Source organism: Camelina sativa, chromosome 4, assembly GCF_000633955.1.
Source record: "Camelina sativa cultivar DH55 chromosome 4, Cs, whole genome shotgun sequence".
In the NCBI taxonomy this organism is placed as follows: domain Eukaryota; kingdom Viridiplantae; phylum Streptophyta; class Magnoliopsida; order Brassicales; family Brassicaceae; genus Camelina; species Camelina sativa.
Genome location: NC_025688.1, coordinates 3,180,718 through 3,199,268, shown reverse-complemented (window position 1 = coordinate 3,199,268; position 18,551 = coordinate 3,180,718). Strand labels below are relative to the sequence as shown.

Here is an 18,551-nt window from a genome sequence, read left to right as displayed (position 1 = left end):
AAAAAAAAAAAAAAAATCTAATATCAAATTATATTTAAAAGAAAAATATATTGTTTTACATGCTTAGTGCATACTGTTTATTAGAGCAGAATATAAATCCAACTTTATAAAATATTGCTTCAAATCAAACTTGAATTTTGGTGCCTTCTCCATCTGGCATTGTGCTCAATATATTGCCGACATTTTTGTCAATCAGTTTCACCACTTTCTCTTGCGAAGAAGGTTCCTCCCTGTGACGTCTAGCGTTTCTCTCCATTCAAATAGAGTGAATTGTGTTTTGATAGGTATAGCCCAGTTGTTGACAACAAAATGATCGATTATAAGAAAGAAAGATCACAAACAAGAAACGAAATGACCTTGGGATTTGGAATGAGAAAAACTTACGTTTGACGTGCCTTTTCTTCCCCAAATCCTGTTCCGGCGTCTTCAGCAAGCTCTCCACCATTTTTGCTTTTGTTTTCCTCTATGTCTCTCTGTCTCTAGATGGTTCCTACTGCTTCCCACTCACTCCCAAAATTAAAGAAATGTTGGATAGTGAATGTGATGATGAATTGAATTGATGATACTATATAATTTATTGATGTCCAAATCGGTCATAATTAAATAATTTAGTTCGGTAAAAAGGATATTGAAATTCTCTTTATAATTCGGTACCGAAGCACAAAAAGTCAGGCAACAAAATAGACTAGACGAGTCAAACGGAAAGAAGAAAGACAAAACTGAGTTGCGAGCTTGTCGATTCTAGGTTTTTAGACGAGAGTTCGATCGCTGTCCTTGTAACTATTTTCTTTTCCTATTCGCTGCCTCCATTTTGAACATTGTACATCCGTATTTATAGGTAACTGTGTTGGTTCGTCCTCTAAAAGGACCAAAATACCTCTCTTTTTCCTTGAGATTTAATTGGGCCTTTTCTGAGTCGGACCTTGTCTTAGGGTGAAGATCTATCGCTAACATAATCTATATATACATTTTTAATTACATTCTGTGATTTTATTTAAAAACTTATTTACAAAATTGTTCCTTAAAAAATTTCCAAAAATAACATTACTTCAGATTTTGTTTCCGATATATTTTACATATCATTCCAACTAAAAAATATACAGCAAAATTAATATGAAAACATAAACTATGATATATTTAACCACATCTTCTATTGTGTATTGAAAATATTCTACCTCTGAATCCTTTGCAAACAAAGAAAACAACAATTTGATTCATATTTTGTTTTCCAACACTTGTGAGCTTTGATTCTTAACGTAAGAAAAACTTTGATTCATATTTATTTAAATATTATAATTAAAATCTATAAACTTAATAAAATTTTAAAATATTACAAATATGTAAAAAAAAATTAAAAATACTATATAATATGCTTATATAGTAGATATGTTATAAAGAGGACATGTTGGAATTAATAAAATATCATTAAATTTGTGCTAACATGGGTTAAATCTTCATTTTATTATTCATCAAAACTAATAATATTAGAATATTTGATATATAAAAATTAACTTGATTTAACTAAGATTGTGTTAAATAATTAAATCATTAGGAAAAATATGAGTTAATCATAGTGTATAAATGACTTACTATGAATTTAAATCCTTTATTTTTTGTTATAATAATTAAAAATCAAAATATAATCTCAAACACTAAACAAAACAAACTAAATATAACAAACAAATGATCATAAAGTAAGTTGTGGGTTAAAAAATTAATATAAATATTTAGCTGCACAAACGGTCGGAAAATTTAGTTATTCTTCTATTTGGAAAACATACGATATTTAACAAATAAATACAATATAAAATATAAATAATAATAAAAATTATATGCACACAGTGTACCGCGAGTTAAAATCTAGTAGGATTAAAAAATTAGAGTTTAGATATTTTGGTTTAGCTATACTGGTTAATGTTGGTTTAGCTTTAGACGTTACATGTTGATTAAATTAAACTTGAATGAAGATATTTTGATTATTTTCTCAATTAGTCCCTCCGATCCTAAATAATTGTCGTTCTAGGAGTAATTTTCATTTTCTTATTAAGTGTCGTTGTCACTTATCAATGTGATAATACTAATTAAATTACTAATATAACCTTAACTAAATTAACACAAATTACTATACCTGAAAATAACAAATCTTTAAAATACAACACGAGTGAGGATATATGAAGAGTCATCGATGAATATATATTGGGTTAGTGGGTTAGTTCTTCTTCATAGCGGTTAGTTCTTCTTCTTCATAGTGGTTGCAACCATGTGAGCAACCAGAAAATGCCAACATATCCATTTCATATCTGAGATGCAGAACAAGAAAGGGATCTTTCTCACTCAGAATCTTGACTACTCTTCTATCCAATTCCTCAATCTTTGGAGTAAACCTAAGCCTGTTGAAATTTGCTCGGCATCACACCTTCTGAATCTCAAGAGGCAGTTTGTTATTAGCAAGTCGTGTATCGGTCTTGTTCAGATGTACAACCTTGTGCTTCTTCAACAGTGGAAGAATCTGTTTCCAAGGGTTAGGTACAAAGAAGCTTGTGAGAATGTTGGTTGTTTGGGCAAAAATATTCGATTTGTTTAAAGACTACGGAAACAAGAAACAGATATTGAATAGTTGATTTTATTGATTAAAGTCTTGAGCTCAAATACAAGAATTCAAGACCCAACGAATCAATCTATAAACCCTAGCCGCGTTCTAGAGTTGAGTCGTGTGTTTTGTGTTTTAGGTCTCTTGATTTGCTCTCGATCCCCCTCTCGTAGAGGCCGCTCTCCTTTTTATATAGAGATCTCTTTACCCTAATCCCTTAGGATATGTCTTGGGCTTGCCGACTCTATCTGTGATAGGGTCGGTCAATAGACTCTTGGCTCATTGGTAAAGTCGGTCATTAGACTCTTGGTCCATTAACAAATCCAGTCATGTGACTTCCGGCCCATTGACGAAGCCAGTCGTGAGATTCTCGGCCTATTGAAAAAGTCAGTCGCGAGATTCTCGGCCTGTAGACAAAGTCAGTCGCGAGACTCTCGACCTATTGATCAATTCAGTTACAAGCTCTTGGCCTAGTTACAACGTCGATCACATGACTCTCAATCTATTGACAAAGTCAGTCACATGACTTTTCTCTTAGTAGATTGGCAAACTTGTGTTGACTTTGTCATGTAGAATATGAGTTGACTATATCCAATATCTTCGTGAATATTCTTTCTGCTTCTCCTGATTTACCGGGTTTGTCGAACTAACCACGAAATTTATTTATTTAATAGAGAAGATAAAATTATATCCAACAGTTTGTGGCGCTAGAAGGAGGGGCTAGAGTAAACTACGTGAGATGACAGGAAACAGAAGTGACACGACTAATGTCGACGCGACTGTTGCCGCTCAGCTGGAAGCACTGACTACCATGATGAACGAGACAGTGGAAAAGCTGACGCAAATTGAGGCTGATAACGCTAGGCTACGGGAGGAGAATGCATCGCTGGTGACAGCAGTAAGAATTTTTACTGAAGCAAGCTCTCAACACGACTCCTAGAACTACTCGAACGACAACCATGACTGAAGACGGACGACTGGAGACTCCACGTGAGGATAATAACACGTGACACGAATAGCAGAAGCATGTGACAAGAACGATCTCCTGAGCATGTAACAACACGTGATATAAACAATGTCATGAGCACACAACGCGAATCACGTCACAAGCAAGAGATCACATTCACACTGCAATACAACGCTTACCGCAAAGAATTCAACAAGAAGTAAAATTCGACAAGACAATTAGAAAGTCTTCTAATCACAAAACACCGAACAAGCTAAGTCGCGACGTTCACAACGTCATAAGCACCTGGCGTATATGGCGTCATGAGTGCAGGAAATAAACAAGGTCATCATGACATGATGTTGTAAGCACGAGACTCACGACATGAGCACATGACAAATTTTCTGAGCACATGATGAAAATCGCGTCATGAGCACCATACGTAAACAATCATGATTACATGATGTTGTGAGAAGGAAACTCACGCCATGAGCATGTAACATGAGTAGTGTCATTAACATGTGACATGAATGGTGTCGGAAGCACATGACATGAACAACGTCATGGGCGCAAAACAATCATTTGACACAACACAAAGCAGTAGATGTACCAAGAGATAAATATCACTTTGTATTTGCACGATGAAAGTCGTATTGTAGTGCGCAAATCGTACCAGGAAAGCTAGAAATATACTCTTGTTTCAAGCACGGGATATAAACAGTGCCATGAAGACGAGACACATATAATGTCATGTTCACAAGACATAAACAATGTCTTGAGCCTGAGGTATAAGTCATGTCACGAGACAAATCATGTCATGAATGCGAGACCTAAATTGTGTCTCAGGCACAAGATAGGAGATTGTCATCATGTACATCCTCACATGTGGAGATTATCCTAAGGTAAGAGATTGTTATTACGTACAAGATCAATGTCACGAACAAGTCTTATGACTGAAAAGAATGTCACAACCTACAAAATGGTCATGACACATAAAGTCAAATACAAAGACAATTCCCAACAGAACGTGTTAAGGACTCAACATTGTCTCTACGGAGTCACTATTCGATCAAGCTACTATGGTGACATCACAACCCATTACAGATCATTCCAAAAGGTACATGACTTCGAGATTTTGTTGGCTGGAAAAATAATACCGTTGTTTCTAAATACTCTCTAAATTTTTACTAAGAAAATAGAGAGTGGAGGGCAAACTGTTGGATATAATTTTATCTTCTCTTTTAAATAAATAAATTTCGGGGTTAGTTCGACAAACCCGGTAAATCAGGACAAGCAGAGAGAATATTCACGAAGATATTGGATAGAGTCAACTCATATTCTACATGACAAAGTCAATACAAGTCTGCCAATCTACTAAGAGAAAAGTCACGTGACTGACTTCGTCAGTAGATTGAGAGTCACGTGATCGACGTTGTCACTAGGCCAAGAGCTTGTGACTGACTTTATCAATTGATCGAGAGTCTCGCGACTGACTTTGTCTACAGGCCGAGAATCTCGCGACTGACTTTTTCAATAGGCCGAGAATCTCACGACTGGCTTCGTCAATGGGTCGGAAGTCACATGACTGTATCTGTTAATGGACCAAGAGTCTAATGACCGACTTTACCAGTAAACCAAGAGTCTAATGACCGACTTTACCAATGAGCCAAGAGTCTAATGACCAACCCTATCACAGATAGAGTCGGCAAGCCCAAGACATATCCTAAGGGATTAGGGTAAAGAGATCTCTATAGAAAAAGGAGAGCGACCAAAAGTCACATCGAATAAAAACACAGCTTTCAGAAATGCAAAGAGATTTGCTTTAAGAAAGCAAGAGGATTAGTTCTGATCATACCGCTGCTCGCATTTGGTTGAGTCCCCCATTGCAAGAAACCATAAGATAGCCATTGTTCTGATATATTCCTGAGATGAACAAAGAGCATTAAACAAAAAAAAGCATAAAAATTGCAATTCTTTATAATGAAAACAAGCAGTTTGATGAAGATTCAATAATGATATATAAAGTACAACATACAAAACATTGACATTCCCAGAAAGTTGCAGCTAAGCTACTACATAACAAGAAAGAAACTTACTTTTAGGAGGAAGGGCGATTTTTATTGGAAGAGAAGTCATATCAGCAGCAGCGATTGGGAAATCATGAATTCAACATAGAACTCTTGCATACCATCGTTGATGTCTCCACTTTATAATCACTCATCATCCAGTCAAACAAGATCAATCCAACCCTCAAAATCATCAATAAGAAACCGACATTAGGAAAAAAAAATCAAAATTGAAATTAAAAAAAAAAAAGATTACAGTTTCATCATTTCCATTTCTCTGTGTTTGCTTGGTCTTATGATGAAGGTGGAAGATCATCAGAAAATTGGTTGAACTCGCTGGAAAATCAGAGGAAGCGGAGGAGGAAAAGAAGAAGCTCACCGCCTAAAAGTCAATTACAAAACAAAAGAGGAAGCTTCACACCAGATTTTGATTTTGATTTTGCGATAGGAAAAAAGGAAGCTTCGTTTCTCCATGTCCAGGGCAAAAGAAACCGATCAGAGAAGTTTATTTTTTTTTTAAAGAAAAAATCGGAGGACTTGAGTTTGTGACGGAAATAATCGGAGAAAGAGGAGATAATTGGGATGAGAAAAGGAAGTTCAGGTGACAAAAAAAGAAGAAGCTGAAATTAATTTATTAAATAAAAGAGAACAAAAAATAAAATTGTAAATTAGTTTTAATCCTGAGGTCAAAATAGTCAAATTATACACTTTCTGAATCTAAAAGAATTTTTCTAGAATGACAATTATTTAGGATCAGAGGGACTAGTATGATTTCTCTCCCGACCAAAGTTTGAGAGAAACAAATATAGAGGAGTGTATTGAAACAATGATTTTGGAGGATTTTATGAGATTTATGAAATTTGGAAATTTGTTAGATTTTAGGAAAGTTGATATGATTTAAGGTAAAATTCTTTCAAATCCCACCTAAAACCATGAGATTTAGATTTATGTATTTTTAACTAAACAAATCTTCTCAAATCCTACCGAATCCCTAAAACTTATTAAAATCCAAATCCACAAACTGTTTTGAATAACTGTAGATTTTAAAGTAAATTTTTAAATCATCAGTTCAATAACAGTGGATTTTAAGAAACTTTTTAAAATCTATAATTAAATAACATTTATAACTTTTACCTAAATTAATTAAAATGTCAAATTGAATACACTTCTGTATACTGTAATTTAAATAGGAGAAAAAAAGTCAACAAAAATGTTACGGACGTGTCACATTTAAGAGGGGTTGTACTTGTACGTGTAAAGATATTTTCAGGATTTTGGGAATATATTTGTTTGTTTCTTTTAATTCAATAAAATAATGATCAGCGGCTTTAAATGAGGCCATTGGAAGAAGGAAGATATCCTTTGTTAAATAAAAGAGATAAATGCGCGAACCCTTGGCTCATTTTTTTGTTTTTTTTTGTTTTGGATTTTTCTGCACAAATTCCGAGAACTTTAGATTCACTTTTTAAAATTTGATGTGCTCAACTGGCGTCGCGTGTCAACTGTCACGTTGGTATTCTGTTGTCGACATGTGTTTTCGGATTTTAATTTTGTCTTCTTCAGGAGATGTTGGGGGAATGTTTCTGCGTTTGCTTTGGATATGTCATATGTTTAAGAGAAATTTGAGTGTATAACCCAAAAAATAAAATAAAAACACTATAATTCATTCAGTAAATTACATATTTACAGGCCTACCAAAAAAAAATTACATATTTACATGGATATATAAAAAAGATTACAAAGTTGAAATTATGGTTTCTTTTGCTTCCAAATAATGATGGTATTATTTTTTATGAATAGCCAAAAAAAAAGAATCATATTACAAAATCCAAATTTGTATAAATCTTTATACCAAATATATATATCGTAACTACAAAATTCGTGTTTAAACTTTAAACAATAAGAAATTAAGAAAAATATAAAATGATTGTTTCTTAAAACAATAAATTATTACTTATTAGGAACAAAAAATAAGAAAAAAATGTGTAAAAGGGCCATTAAACGAGCCCACTATGAGAACCCATTGGTTTTTAATTTTTCTGCTCAGATTTAGTTCTTACAAAATTTATAATCACACTAAGTAGGTCTCGTTGTTTTGTACTATAATTTTCCGAATTTATTTTCTAACTTGGAAAAAAAGTTTGAACGATGATGGAAATCGATGCTCCGAAGCAACCAGAGTCGAAGCAGATCAGAGACGAAGAGCTTTTCAAAGCATCCGAATGGGGTGACTCATCCTTGTTCGTGTCTTTATCTCCAGAACAGCTCGCGAACTCTCTCAAATTCAGAAACGAAGACGGTCGCTCTCTCCTCCATATCGCAGCCTCCTTTGGCCATTCTCAAGTTTGTTCTTTTCTCTTTGTTTTAAGTTTATAGAATCCGAGAAGTCTTTAAGTACTAATCTATGGATAGATAGAAGCTAAGCCTCTTAAATTACTAAAGCTGCATAATTTAGGTTGTTTAACTGATGAGGAAACTTTGGCTCTTGTGTTCATATCTGGCTCTGTAATTCACAAGAATGTTTGCCTTGTTGTGAGTTTTCTTGTAAAGATTGGGTTTTGTCTTTGAATGCTTATGAATGTGGAGTCTGTAAGTAGTTAAGTTATGTTATATTAGCTGCATAATCTGGTTGTGTTTAACTGATGAGAAAGCTCTTTTGAGTCTGGCTTTGAAAACCACTTGAATCTGTGTTGTGTTTAACTGATGAGAAACCTCTTTCTGAGTCTGGCTTTGAAAACCACTTGAATCTGTGTTGTGTTTAACTGATGAGAAACCTCTTTTTAGTCTGGCTTTGAAAACCACTTGAATCTGTGTTGTTTGTTAGCTAATTGGGTTCTTGAGATTAGTGGGTTTTAGGAACAGTACTAGATGTTAATATGTTTATGGAGGTGGGATTTGCAGATAGTTAAGTTGTTATCAAGTTCAGATGACGCAAAGACTGTAATCAATAGCAAGGATGATGAAGGATGGGCTCCTTTGCATTCCGCTGCTAGCATCGGTAATGCTGAGCTCGTTGAGTTGCTTTTGACCAGAGGTATGTAACATAAGCCTTATTGTTCTTGGTGAAATCCTGATTTGCTATCATAAAGCTATAATCTTTCTCAGTATATTCAAAATATCCTGAATATCTCTAATATTTCTCCATGGGATTGTGAAGTGGATTTTTTATGTGTTAGTTCTACCAGTGTTTAGCTCTTGTTTCAATTCATTACATGTATTAGAAATTAAGATTCAGTTACGAGAAGATGGATACATTTGCTGACGTTCTTCTTGTGTGTTTAGGTGCTGATGTAAATGCCAAAAACAATGGTGGTCGCACTGCCCTTCACTATGCTGCTAGCAAAGGCTGGTTGGAGATTGCTCAGTTTTTATTAACACACGGTGCAAAGATTAACATCACAGACAAGGTTTTCTCTTAATGTCTTGTTGCTTGTGGATCATTTACTTGTGTTAACACATAAACAAACTTTTTTGTGGCTTTCAGGTTGGTTGCACTCCACTTCACAGGGCAGCAAGCGTGGGAAAGTTAGAAATTTGTGAGTTTCTTATCGAGGAAGGAGCAGAGATCGACGCCACAGACAAAATGGGCCAAACTGCACTCATGCATTCAGTCATCTGCGATGACAAGCAGGCAATTTTTCGATCTAATCCACCTTAAATCACCATCTCTTTAAAGTTAAAAGTTTCCTAAATTTTTGAGCTTCTCTTTGTGTTTTCATGGATCAGGTTGCGTTCCTGCTTATAAGACATGGTGCAGATGTAGATGTAGAAGACAAGGAAGGTTACACTGTTTTAGGCCGAGCTACCGCCGAATTCAGACCAGCTTTAATCGATGCTGCAAAAGCCATGATTGAAGCTGAAGGATAAAATGACTGGATTACTTTGAAACTCATTAGATACTCTTTGTTCTTTCAATATCAGGAAATAATCAAAGGATTATTCTTTGCTTTTTCAAGTTTTCTCTAAGAATCTTCCAAATAATGCTTGAATTGATAAAATTTGGAAACTTGAAAACAAGTGAGAACTCAGAGAAAAGGTTTTTTTTTTTTTTTTTAATTAAAAAAATTATAAATATCCTTCTTATCTCTTAAGAAGTCACTTACCCTCCTCACAAAAAAAATCTGAAGACAAAAATGATGCAAACCAAAGTCTCTTCTTTCTCTCGACCAAGCCTTACTCTCCATGAACCAAGAGTAGTTCATCATCCTCGTATCTCCATGGCTGTATGCTCATCATCATCATCATCAGCACCATCACCGTTGCACAATCTTCTCTGCAAGTCTACCTTCCCTCTCGCTGCCTCTCTCACCCTTCTCCTCTCTCCTTGCACCGGTAACAACCCTATTACTCAATTTCCTTATCATCCAATGTATATGTATATTATCATCATCATAATAATCATCATCGAATGTATATGTATGGTTCTTATTCAGTTGAAGCAGGACTCATGTCAGGATCTCCCGGTATAGAATCAGTTCCAGGTCCAGAATTACCAAAAATCGAATTCCTTGACAGTTTCAATGGTACCAATCTTTCAACTTCTTGAATTCTAGAACAAAAAAACTGTGATTTGTCTCCTTTTAATAAATTAAAAAAGCTTAATTGCAGCAAAAAACCAGAAGTTCTACGCCGAGAACGATGCCAGATTCAAGGAATCTCCACTTCTCAAGAAACTACTTGAGAATTCCAAACTAAACAAAGAAAAGTAAGTTACTTTACACACACCCATTTGGTCTTTTGAAGATGTAACAGAGCCAAAATTGTGTTAAAGCTGCAAATTTCAAAACTCTGTTTTCAAAAATCTTGCTCTTTTAACTGTTACCGTTTTGTGTCAAAGCTCAATGCTTTGAAACTCTGTTTACAACAATCTTGAAACATTGGCTCTGTGTTATGTTTTGATTAGGAATGAAAGAGCGATTCAAGACAAATATTGTCTAAGAGGAGCAGAATGGGGAGTAGGAGATTGTTCAACCACAGGAATGACAGATGAAGAGAAGGAGCAATTCATCACAATGTTGAAAAAGAAGACTGGTGTTGAATAAAAAGATGCCAGAAATCATATAATCGTATTTTTTTTTGCAAGAATGGCTTTTAGAGAGAACCTATGCTAATTGTTGTTAAAGTTATCAATCCGAATCCAAATGGTACAAGAACAAAAACAGAGGAAACAACAAAAAAATACGTGTAACCATCTTTTACAAAACGGGTTTCTTTTTTAAATCAATCAGCGGTTTTGATATCAAGAAGAGAAAGTGTAGCAATCTCATTCATAACCAAAGCTTTATCAGTTTCAAAACCTTTATCTTCTTTCTCAGCTTTCAAATCAGCAAACAAACGAAGAATCTTGTTTCGGTTCGCCACGAGAATCGCCACAATGTCCTCTGGCTTGTTCTCGTTCGCCACAAACAGCTTAAATATATGAAAAGCTTCTAGCTGAATGTTCTTTGTTGGTTCTCTCAAAAGATTCATCATGATTCTCAAATTATCCAAACTGCTCACGTACTTAATCATCACACCTGAATTCGAACGATCCATCAACACATCTCCAAGCAGTTTTGAAGCTTGCCTCTTCGTGAAATAGCTTCCTCTCTCCAACAACCTCGTGCTGTACTCCGAGAAAAACCATTCGTAGTTCTTGGCGAGGTACTCCGCTACAGTCGATTTATGCCTCGTCAAAAGCTCTCTAAAGATCTTGCTAGCATCCGTAGCTACATCGAAATAAGGAAGCTGAACGTAATCGAAAAACTTCTCCAAGTTCTTGGATTCGAGAATGTATTTGGCAACAACCTGATGCCTCACACATTCTTTAAGCATCCCCGTGTAATGCAACGCCAACTCGTGATCGCGATCGATACCTTGAACTAACGAATCGATAACGTCTAGATTCGATTCAAGATATTCAGAAGCAACGAGCCGTGACTCAACTTGTTGTTTCTGCAGATTCGCAACGATCTGAGTCGCGTCTTTCCTCGCTTCAAGATCGAGTTTGGGAATAGATTTGATCAGAGGACGAAGCGTGTCTTCTCTAAAAAACTCTTGCGTTAACATAAGACAAGCTTCGGGGACAGGCTCAGCTTCACTATTACCGTAAAGAATCGATTTCAAATCCCTCATGTTCCGACACAACTCCGCACAGATCCCTAACCTTTTCGAGTGTCTCGCATCGATGATTACTTCTTCTTCGGATTCGGATAACGCGATGAGATCTCGAGTCTGACGTACGATTTCGTTAGGGAGACGAGGTTTGTTCTTGAAGAGACCTTTGATCCTCGTGCTTCCTCCATGGTGTCCTAGGTTCCCGCTTAAACTGCTAAGCTTCCCGCTGAATGTGATGTTGATACATTCTTCATCGGTGGATCCGACGCGTAGATGGCTCCGTGTACGGTGGTGCTTTGGCAACGGAGCTAAATCGTAGCCTCCGTGTCGTTTAGCACCACCGATTATGGAGACACACGCACCTATTTTGTCTCCTTTTTTTTTTCTTTACCTCAAAACACACCAAATCAGATTCAGACAGAAACAAATCTGTGTCTTTGTCTATAGGGTTTGTTCAAAGCTTTTTTTCAAGGGGTTTCGCTGTGAAATCCAAAAATGTTGATATCTTCTTTGGACAAAGGAAGAAGAAAGAGACAAACTCAATGCTAAAAATGGGGTCTTTGATTGGCTAATTTTGCCGCGCTGAATTTTCGTTGTTTGTTAGTTTGAATAATCTTTTGATGTCTGAAACATATAATTAGACTTTTAAAATTTATATTTCAAGTGTATTACTACTATTAGTATTCTCAAATCTGCATACTTAATATTTATGTGTGAAGAAGATATATATAAAGGATTTGGTCAGATGTATCATAATTTGACAACAACAAAATCCTTTAGTTACTAATATATGCGGACACTTTTATTGGGCCAAATTGGGCCTTAGAAGCCCAAGGAGAGTTAAAAACCATATATAATCTATCCAATGGCATTAATGTTTCAACGAAAAAGAAAGAAATAAATCTGTGAGGACGAAAACTCTCCTTCGTTCCGGCGAGTTTCTCCAGTGATCGGCAAAATCTTTCCGGCATCTATTGAAATTTCCACTTAACCAAATTGTAAGTTTCTTTAAATTTCAATTTTACAAACTTTTTTTCTGTGTACTCGGAAGTTTTTGACTCGTCTTGTCTCGTTCTTCGATTTCAAATTTGGAAATCTCAAACAAGTTTGCTATCTCTGGTTCTTGTTGGGTTTTGTAGGAAGATTATCGGATAAGAAAGCTTGAAACTTTGGTCTTGTTATAGAAAGAGAATGGTGCAAAGTCAGTCGTTAAGCACATTAACACTCTGTGGAAGTGTAGAAGTTTCAAGTTCGTGGAGGAATCGTTTAAATTCAGGGAAAGCTTCAAGCTTGTTCGGTGATCGATGTGTTTCGTGTCAGTTTTTGCGTAAATCACCGCCCTTTCGAAGCCATTGGAAGTCAATAAAGCAAAAGAATTTGTTGAGGGTTGAAGCTAGATGGCCGTTTCAAGGGGGTGGTGGACAAGGTTTAGACCCGAGCTCTGAGCGAAGCGAGAGTGCGAATGAAGATATTTTGATCTTTTTCTTTCAGTTGGATTTGGCTACTCGTGTACAGGTCAGCTGATTTATCGCTTTCAAGATGATTGCTTATGGTTTTTGAGGTGTTACAAACATTGAGTTAATCTGTGTATTTTGAAATGGCAGTATGCGTTGAATCTGGAGCAGTATGACATTGCGCAACAACTAAGAGAAAAGCTAACTGAGGTATATGAAATGATATGTTATCATCTTTTAATTGAGGATAAGTTTTGTGAAAGTTTTGAACTTTTTGTGTTCTTGTATGCCGAAATTGCAACATATGGGTGAATAACATACAGTCAGTGGTTGATAGGTGGAAGAGGAGGCAATAAGGCTGCAAGAAGGGAAGAGAGGGTCATCATCAAAGAGTGAAGCTCAAGACAAGGGCATTAGCATTATAAGGCTACGGTGAGCAGCTTTATTCGGTTGTTTGTAAGATATTTTCTCTGTGTGTGTATGTGTAAACATCTGAGTATATCGTCTTCATTGTTCATTTGATATAATTGCAGTGCAGATCTCCAGAATGCCATTGACAGTGAGGATTATGGTTTGGCAGCTAAGTTACGAGATGAAATCTCAAAGCTTGAGGCAGAATCATTAGCTGTATCTGCGAAAGCCTTGGCTTTTGAGAAAGCAGAGTATGCATTTCGTTTGGGACAGAAACTTAGACACAAAACTTTCGGTACATCATCATATGTATATTTAATGCTTGTCTTCCTTTTGGTTTTACATTCATATCAGGGAACTGAAACCGATTTCTTTTCATTTGGCTTTAGGTTACCGGGCTGTAGTTTGTGGTATGGATCCAATTTGCTGTGAATCAAGCTCTTGGATGGAAGCTGCAGAAGTTGAAAAGTTGCCTCGTGGATCCAATCAGCCATTTTATCAGGTTATGGTTGCAAGTATTCCATAAAGACTTACATTGAAAGAGAAAGAAGCTGAAACCATTTTTACAAATATGAACAATTGAAGACTCTTCTATTTCATATCTACAGAAAAGAAAACATGGATATCTAAATTTCTTGCTTGTGTCTAGCAGGTTCTAGTCGATGTTCGCACACACCCAGATCTACTAGTGGCATATGGTAAGTTCTGAGTTTTCAAGTCCAATGTCTTCAACTGTTTAAGTACCTCTTGTATCTCAGATTGTCTGCCATGAAATTCTGCTTTCACTTGACAGTTGATCTTATATTGCAGTTGCTGAAGACAATCTGTTAGCTCCAGAAAAACCCGACAAGGTGAGTAGACTCAGTATGGACAATCGAATCCCCATTGCAACTGTTTGACTCATGTTTGTGTGTGGTTTCTACAGGAAAGGTTTGATCATCCTTACATTTCTTTTCTCTACTATGGAGCCGACACAGCTGGAGATTTCATCCCTGTCAAACAATTGCGTGAGAAGTACAACAGACCCCGGCATGAAGTTCCTTTTGATTCACAAGACGAAGATTAAGATGAAAGCAGCATGTAACCTAAGAGTTCACAACCACAGACTCAAGCACAAACCACAACAAAACAAGAACTTTAGCATCGCTCCAAACATCTGGCTACCAACTCAGAGATGTTTTGTTGGTTATATACCCATAGTAGATGTAGTTAGCACTTGACTGTTCTTTTCTATATACACTGAAACATATCAACTTTATTCAAGAATGCTTTTGTGTATAAATGCTTCTTTGTTCAACCTACTGAATTTATCCAGATTAGCGAAGACAACTAACCAACTGCTAAGAACTCAGGTTCCATTGTGCTATGGCCTGGAATCTTGCTCAGACCTCTTTGCTTCATCAGATTTCTCACTTCTTTAGCCTGACTCCATCGTCCATCCGATGCATACAAATTAGATATTAGAACATAATATGAGGCATCATCAGGATGTAACTCAAGCATCTTCTTAATGACAACCTCCCCAATATCAAATCTTGAATGCATTCCACATCCATGGAGAAATGCTCCGTAACATCTCACGTCTGGTTGAATCGGCATCTTCTCGATGATGTCTAAGGCTTGCTCAAGCTCACCTGCTCGAGCTAGCATATCGATCATACAAGTGTAGTGTTTTGTGGAAGGCGTAAAGTTATAATCTTTGTACATTGAGTTGAAGTACCTCTTCCCTTCATTAATCATCCCTGTGTGACTACAAGCCGATAAAATGGATGTGAAGGTTGATTCGTTCGGCTTTTTTTTTTTTTGCAGCATCTCTTCGAATAGCTCAAGGGACCCTTTTGTATCCCCTTGCTTTCCATAGCCTCCGATCATAGCACTCCATGTGATTGTGTTTTTCTCCTCTATAGTATCGAAAATGAGACGGGCAGATTTGGCATCCCCACATTTGGCATAGAAGTCCAGGAGGGCAGTACCGATATGAACACTAGATGATGCCAAGAAACCCAATTTCATGGAATAAGCATGAAGCGAGGAACCTATGGCTAGAGACCCAAGGGAAGCACAGGCTGAGAAAAGACTCGCAACTGTTACACCATTAGGCGTCACGGATTCTGTATTCATGCGATGGAACAGAAACAGAGCTTCATGGATAGAGCCGTTTTGTGAAAACCCGGAAATTATAGAATTCCAAGCAACTATATCTTTCTCCGACTCCATTTCAAACACGTACTTAGCATCTCTATTCTGGTAACACTTGGCGTACATGTGAACCAGAGCATTTGCAACATTAGTATCCCAAAGACCAACTTTAACGGATAAGCCATGAACTGATCTTCCGAGTTCAAGATTCCCAACAAGATTCCCAAGATTCCCAACATGACAAGATCCACATGAGCATGCTCATCAAACACCCGCCGAGCATTGCTTATGTCACCACACTTAACATACATATCAAGAAGAGATGTCACCAAACATGAGCTGAGCTCTATACCACTCTTAATTAAACAACCATGGAACCACTTTCCTTGATGTAAAGCACTAAGCTTTGTGCACGCCATCACTAGAGTACCGTAAGTAAACTCATTACCCAAAACAGAGTTTTCCCTCATCCGATTAAACAAATCCAACGCTTCTTCATGCAAGTCGTTCTTAACATATCCAGCAATCATCGAAGTCCAACAAACCACATTTCTCAAAGTAATACCTTCAAACACTTTACAAGCACTCTTGATTTCTCCACACTTAGCATACATATCTAAAAGACCTGTCAACACAACATTATCAAAACTTGGCACCTTAACGATCTGACAATGTATCTTCTTCCCATTGTCTAAATCTTGCAGCTCAGTACAAGCTTTCAAAGCTTTCGAGAGAACAATGTTATCAAATCTAAATCCGTGATTCATCAATAAAGCATAACACTTTATGACTTCCAGACTCTCGTTGTTCAAGTAATAGCATCTGAGCATGACCTTCCATAAATAAAAATCTGGTTCAGGAATTTGATCGAACACCAAGCGTGCATCTTTAGTATACCCAAAAGAACCATAAAGACTAACGAGCTTGGTGGTAATCAAGATATCACCAATGATTCCATTCCCCGTTAGAAATCCGTGAGCTCGCCTTAGAGAATCAATGCTCGTGCACTTACTTAGAAGGAGAAAGCTCGGGCTCGGAGCAGCGTAATGAGTAGAAGAAGACTCATCGTTGTCTTCGGGCAAAATCAATCCATTGATTGTCGTGAATGAGACGCATCTCTGTTGAAATACAAATCTTCTAATCGGAGAAACCCTTTCTGGTAGGAGATAGATTGAGCGTAGCATTGATGATCTTCGCCGGTAAGTTGTGACCGGCGGTGTTGCTCTTCCCGCCAATATATTTGGTCTTTTTAAAAAGGGTTAGTTTAGCCCATTGGGCTTGGAGACAATGAGCCCATGACTATTTATTTACTTTTTACAACGATTCTTTCTAACATAATTCGATGTGGGACAAAGGACGAAGTCACGAAACAACAGGTTTTCACTGCATACGAGTGAGAGTGGATCTTAAACAAGAAGATCTCACCAATTTAACATGTTGCTTAAATCTTAAACACTATGATTGGTGGGATACGCCAAGCCCTTATGCAACGCATGAGCGACAAACATGATTTTGTATATTTGTACACTTAATAAGGTGTATAGAGATGTGTATAATTAAAAATGTGTACGTATACAAAAAATATATATAATATATTTAAAAATTATTAAACATAATTCATATTACAGAATCTAAGAAGTTTTCTGACTGTGAAATAGTTGAATAGTGGTGAATGTGTTTTTCCCAATTGTAAATAGTGACTGTATCTTTTTCTTAATTATGTTTAAAAATATATCTCATTTGGCCAAATATTTTATAAAACTAGCTGTTACAAAGATGAATTGCATGAAAGAGAGAGACAAACATCATGCATGAAGGAGAGAGAATGAACAATCATAATTGCTTCATTCCAACAGAAATAAAATCATGTGATAAGGAAGAAAATATATTTAATTATATAAATACCCATATGTCTCTATTTTTTCCTCTCTCTTTAACTATTTAAAATATACTTCTTTTGTATCACATTAGATGATCTTTTATGATTTTCACATAAATAAAGAATTTTTTTTATTGTTTAGTTATAAATACATTCTTTATTTATAATAACATAATTTTATAATTATTAACCAATAGTAATCCATCAAAATTTTAAATTCTCATTTATTATTTTGAAATTCACAATTTCTTAACATTAATTGATTAAAATAAACAGAAAATCAATCTTTGTAATACAAGGAAAAATCATAGAAAATCATCTTTTATGATAGAGAGGGGTATAATTTAATACATGTCAAAGAGCAAAAAGTTTTATGATATAGCAAAAAAAGAAGTAAATAAATAGATGTAAACACATACACTCTAATTGAGAACTATTATTAATTAAATGTTCTATTATAGTATTTCCCCACGCATCAGCATTTCTACTTCAATATAGTATTATTTCTACATTAATAAAACTGTCTTTTTCATAACAGAAAAAAAAGTCTTGCAGGCAGTACAAAATATTTTGTAAAAGAGAAAAGTCCTCTTGATATAAAAAAAATATATATATATATATATATATATATATACTGAATCACTGATTTGTTTTTTTGCATTCTATTTTCTTCTGTTCTTTTTTCTTTCTTTCTTTCTTTCTTTCTTTTATCTTCCATTGAAGGATTTTTGAAGCTCTAAAGGTCGATATATTTTGATTGATTGTTATATAGATAGCCATGGTTAAGAAGAACACGTCGAAGAGTTATTCGATGGCAGCAGTTGCGTTGGTGATCGTTGTGGTTATGTATGTTGTTTTGTCCTCCGTCTTTGATCATCAACTGTTTCGTTCGTCAAGTTTATCTCAAGGTATGTAAATATATATCAAATTACTTTTTTGATTCAAGCAAATAAAAATCTTAAACATCTTC

At 35.8% G+C, this 18,551-nt stretch overlaps 5 protein-coding genes and 1 pseudogene across 6 annotated transcripts in view; 4 read left to right on the top strand and 2 right to left on the bottom strand.

The window, feature by feature from the left end:
- Positions 7,668-9,619, top strand: LOC104779664 (26S proteasome non-ATPase regulatory subunit 10-like). Its single transcript, XM_010504053.2, has 5 exons — positions 7,668-7,945; positions 8,504-8,636; positions 8,885-9,009; positions 9,087-9,233; positions 9,329-9,619. Exons 1-5 carry the CDS (start codon positions 7,751-7,753, stop codon positions 9,467-9,469), a joined length of 741 nt encoding a protein of 246 aa, XP_010502355.1. The 5' UTR covers positions 7,668-7,750; the 3' UTR covers positions 9,470-9,619.
- Positions 9,687-10,790, top strand: LOC104779663. Its single transcript, XM_010504051.2, has 4 exons — positions 9,687-9,934; positions 10,036-10,125; positions 10,211-10,307; positions 10,506-10,790. Exons 1-4 carry the CDS (start codon positions 9,736-9,738, stop codon positions 10,642-10,644), a joined length of 525 nt encoding a protein of 174 aa, XP_010502353.1. The 5' UTR covers positions 9,687-9,735; the 3' UTR covers positions 10,645-10,790.
- LOC104783493 (MO25-like protein At2g03410) lies at positions 10,808-12,669 on the bottom strand. The gene is made up of 2 exons (XM_010508641.2): positions 12,497-12,669; positions 10,808-12,083 (listed from the first exon to the last, which is right to left on the bottom strand). The coding sequence occupies exons 1-2, from the start codon at positions 12,667-12,669 to the stop codon at positions 10,823-10,825; spliced, it is 1,434 nt and encodes a 477-aa protein (XP_010506943.1). The 3' UTR covers positions 10,808-10,822.
- LOC104779661 lies at positions 12,586-14,860 on the top strand. Its single transcript, XM_010504050.2, has 9 exons — positions 12,586-12,696; positions 12,838-13,213; positions 13,303-13,362; positions 13,490-13,584; positions 13,686-13,858; positions 13,953-14,065; positions 14,216-14,261; positions 14,374-14,414; positions 14,489-14,860. The coding sequence occupies exons 2-9, from the start codon at positions 12,890-12,892 to the stop codon at positions 14,627-14,629; spliced, it is 993 nt and encodes a 330-aa protein (XP_010502352.1). The 5' UTR covers positions 12,586-12,696; positions 12,838-12,889; the 3' UTR covers positions 14,630-14,860.
- On the bottom strand, positions 14,871-16,917 carry LOC104779662 (annotated as a pseudogene).
- Positions 18,265-18,551, top strand: part of LOC104779659 — a 2,634-nt gene continuing 2,347 nt past the window's right edge. For both annotated transcript variants that reach the window (XM_010504048.1, XM_010504047.1), the window contains exon 1: positions 18,265-18,489. In XM_010504048.1, coding sequence (XP_010502350.1) covers positions 18,360-18,489 — 130 coding nt within the window. In that variant the 5' untranslated portion in view covers positions 18,265-18,359. The remainder of the gene's footprint in view (positions 18,490-18,551) is intronic.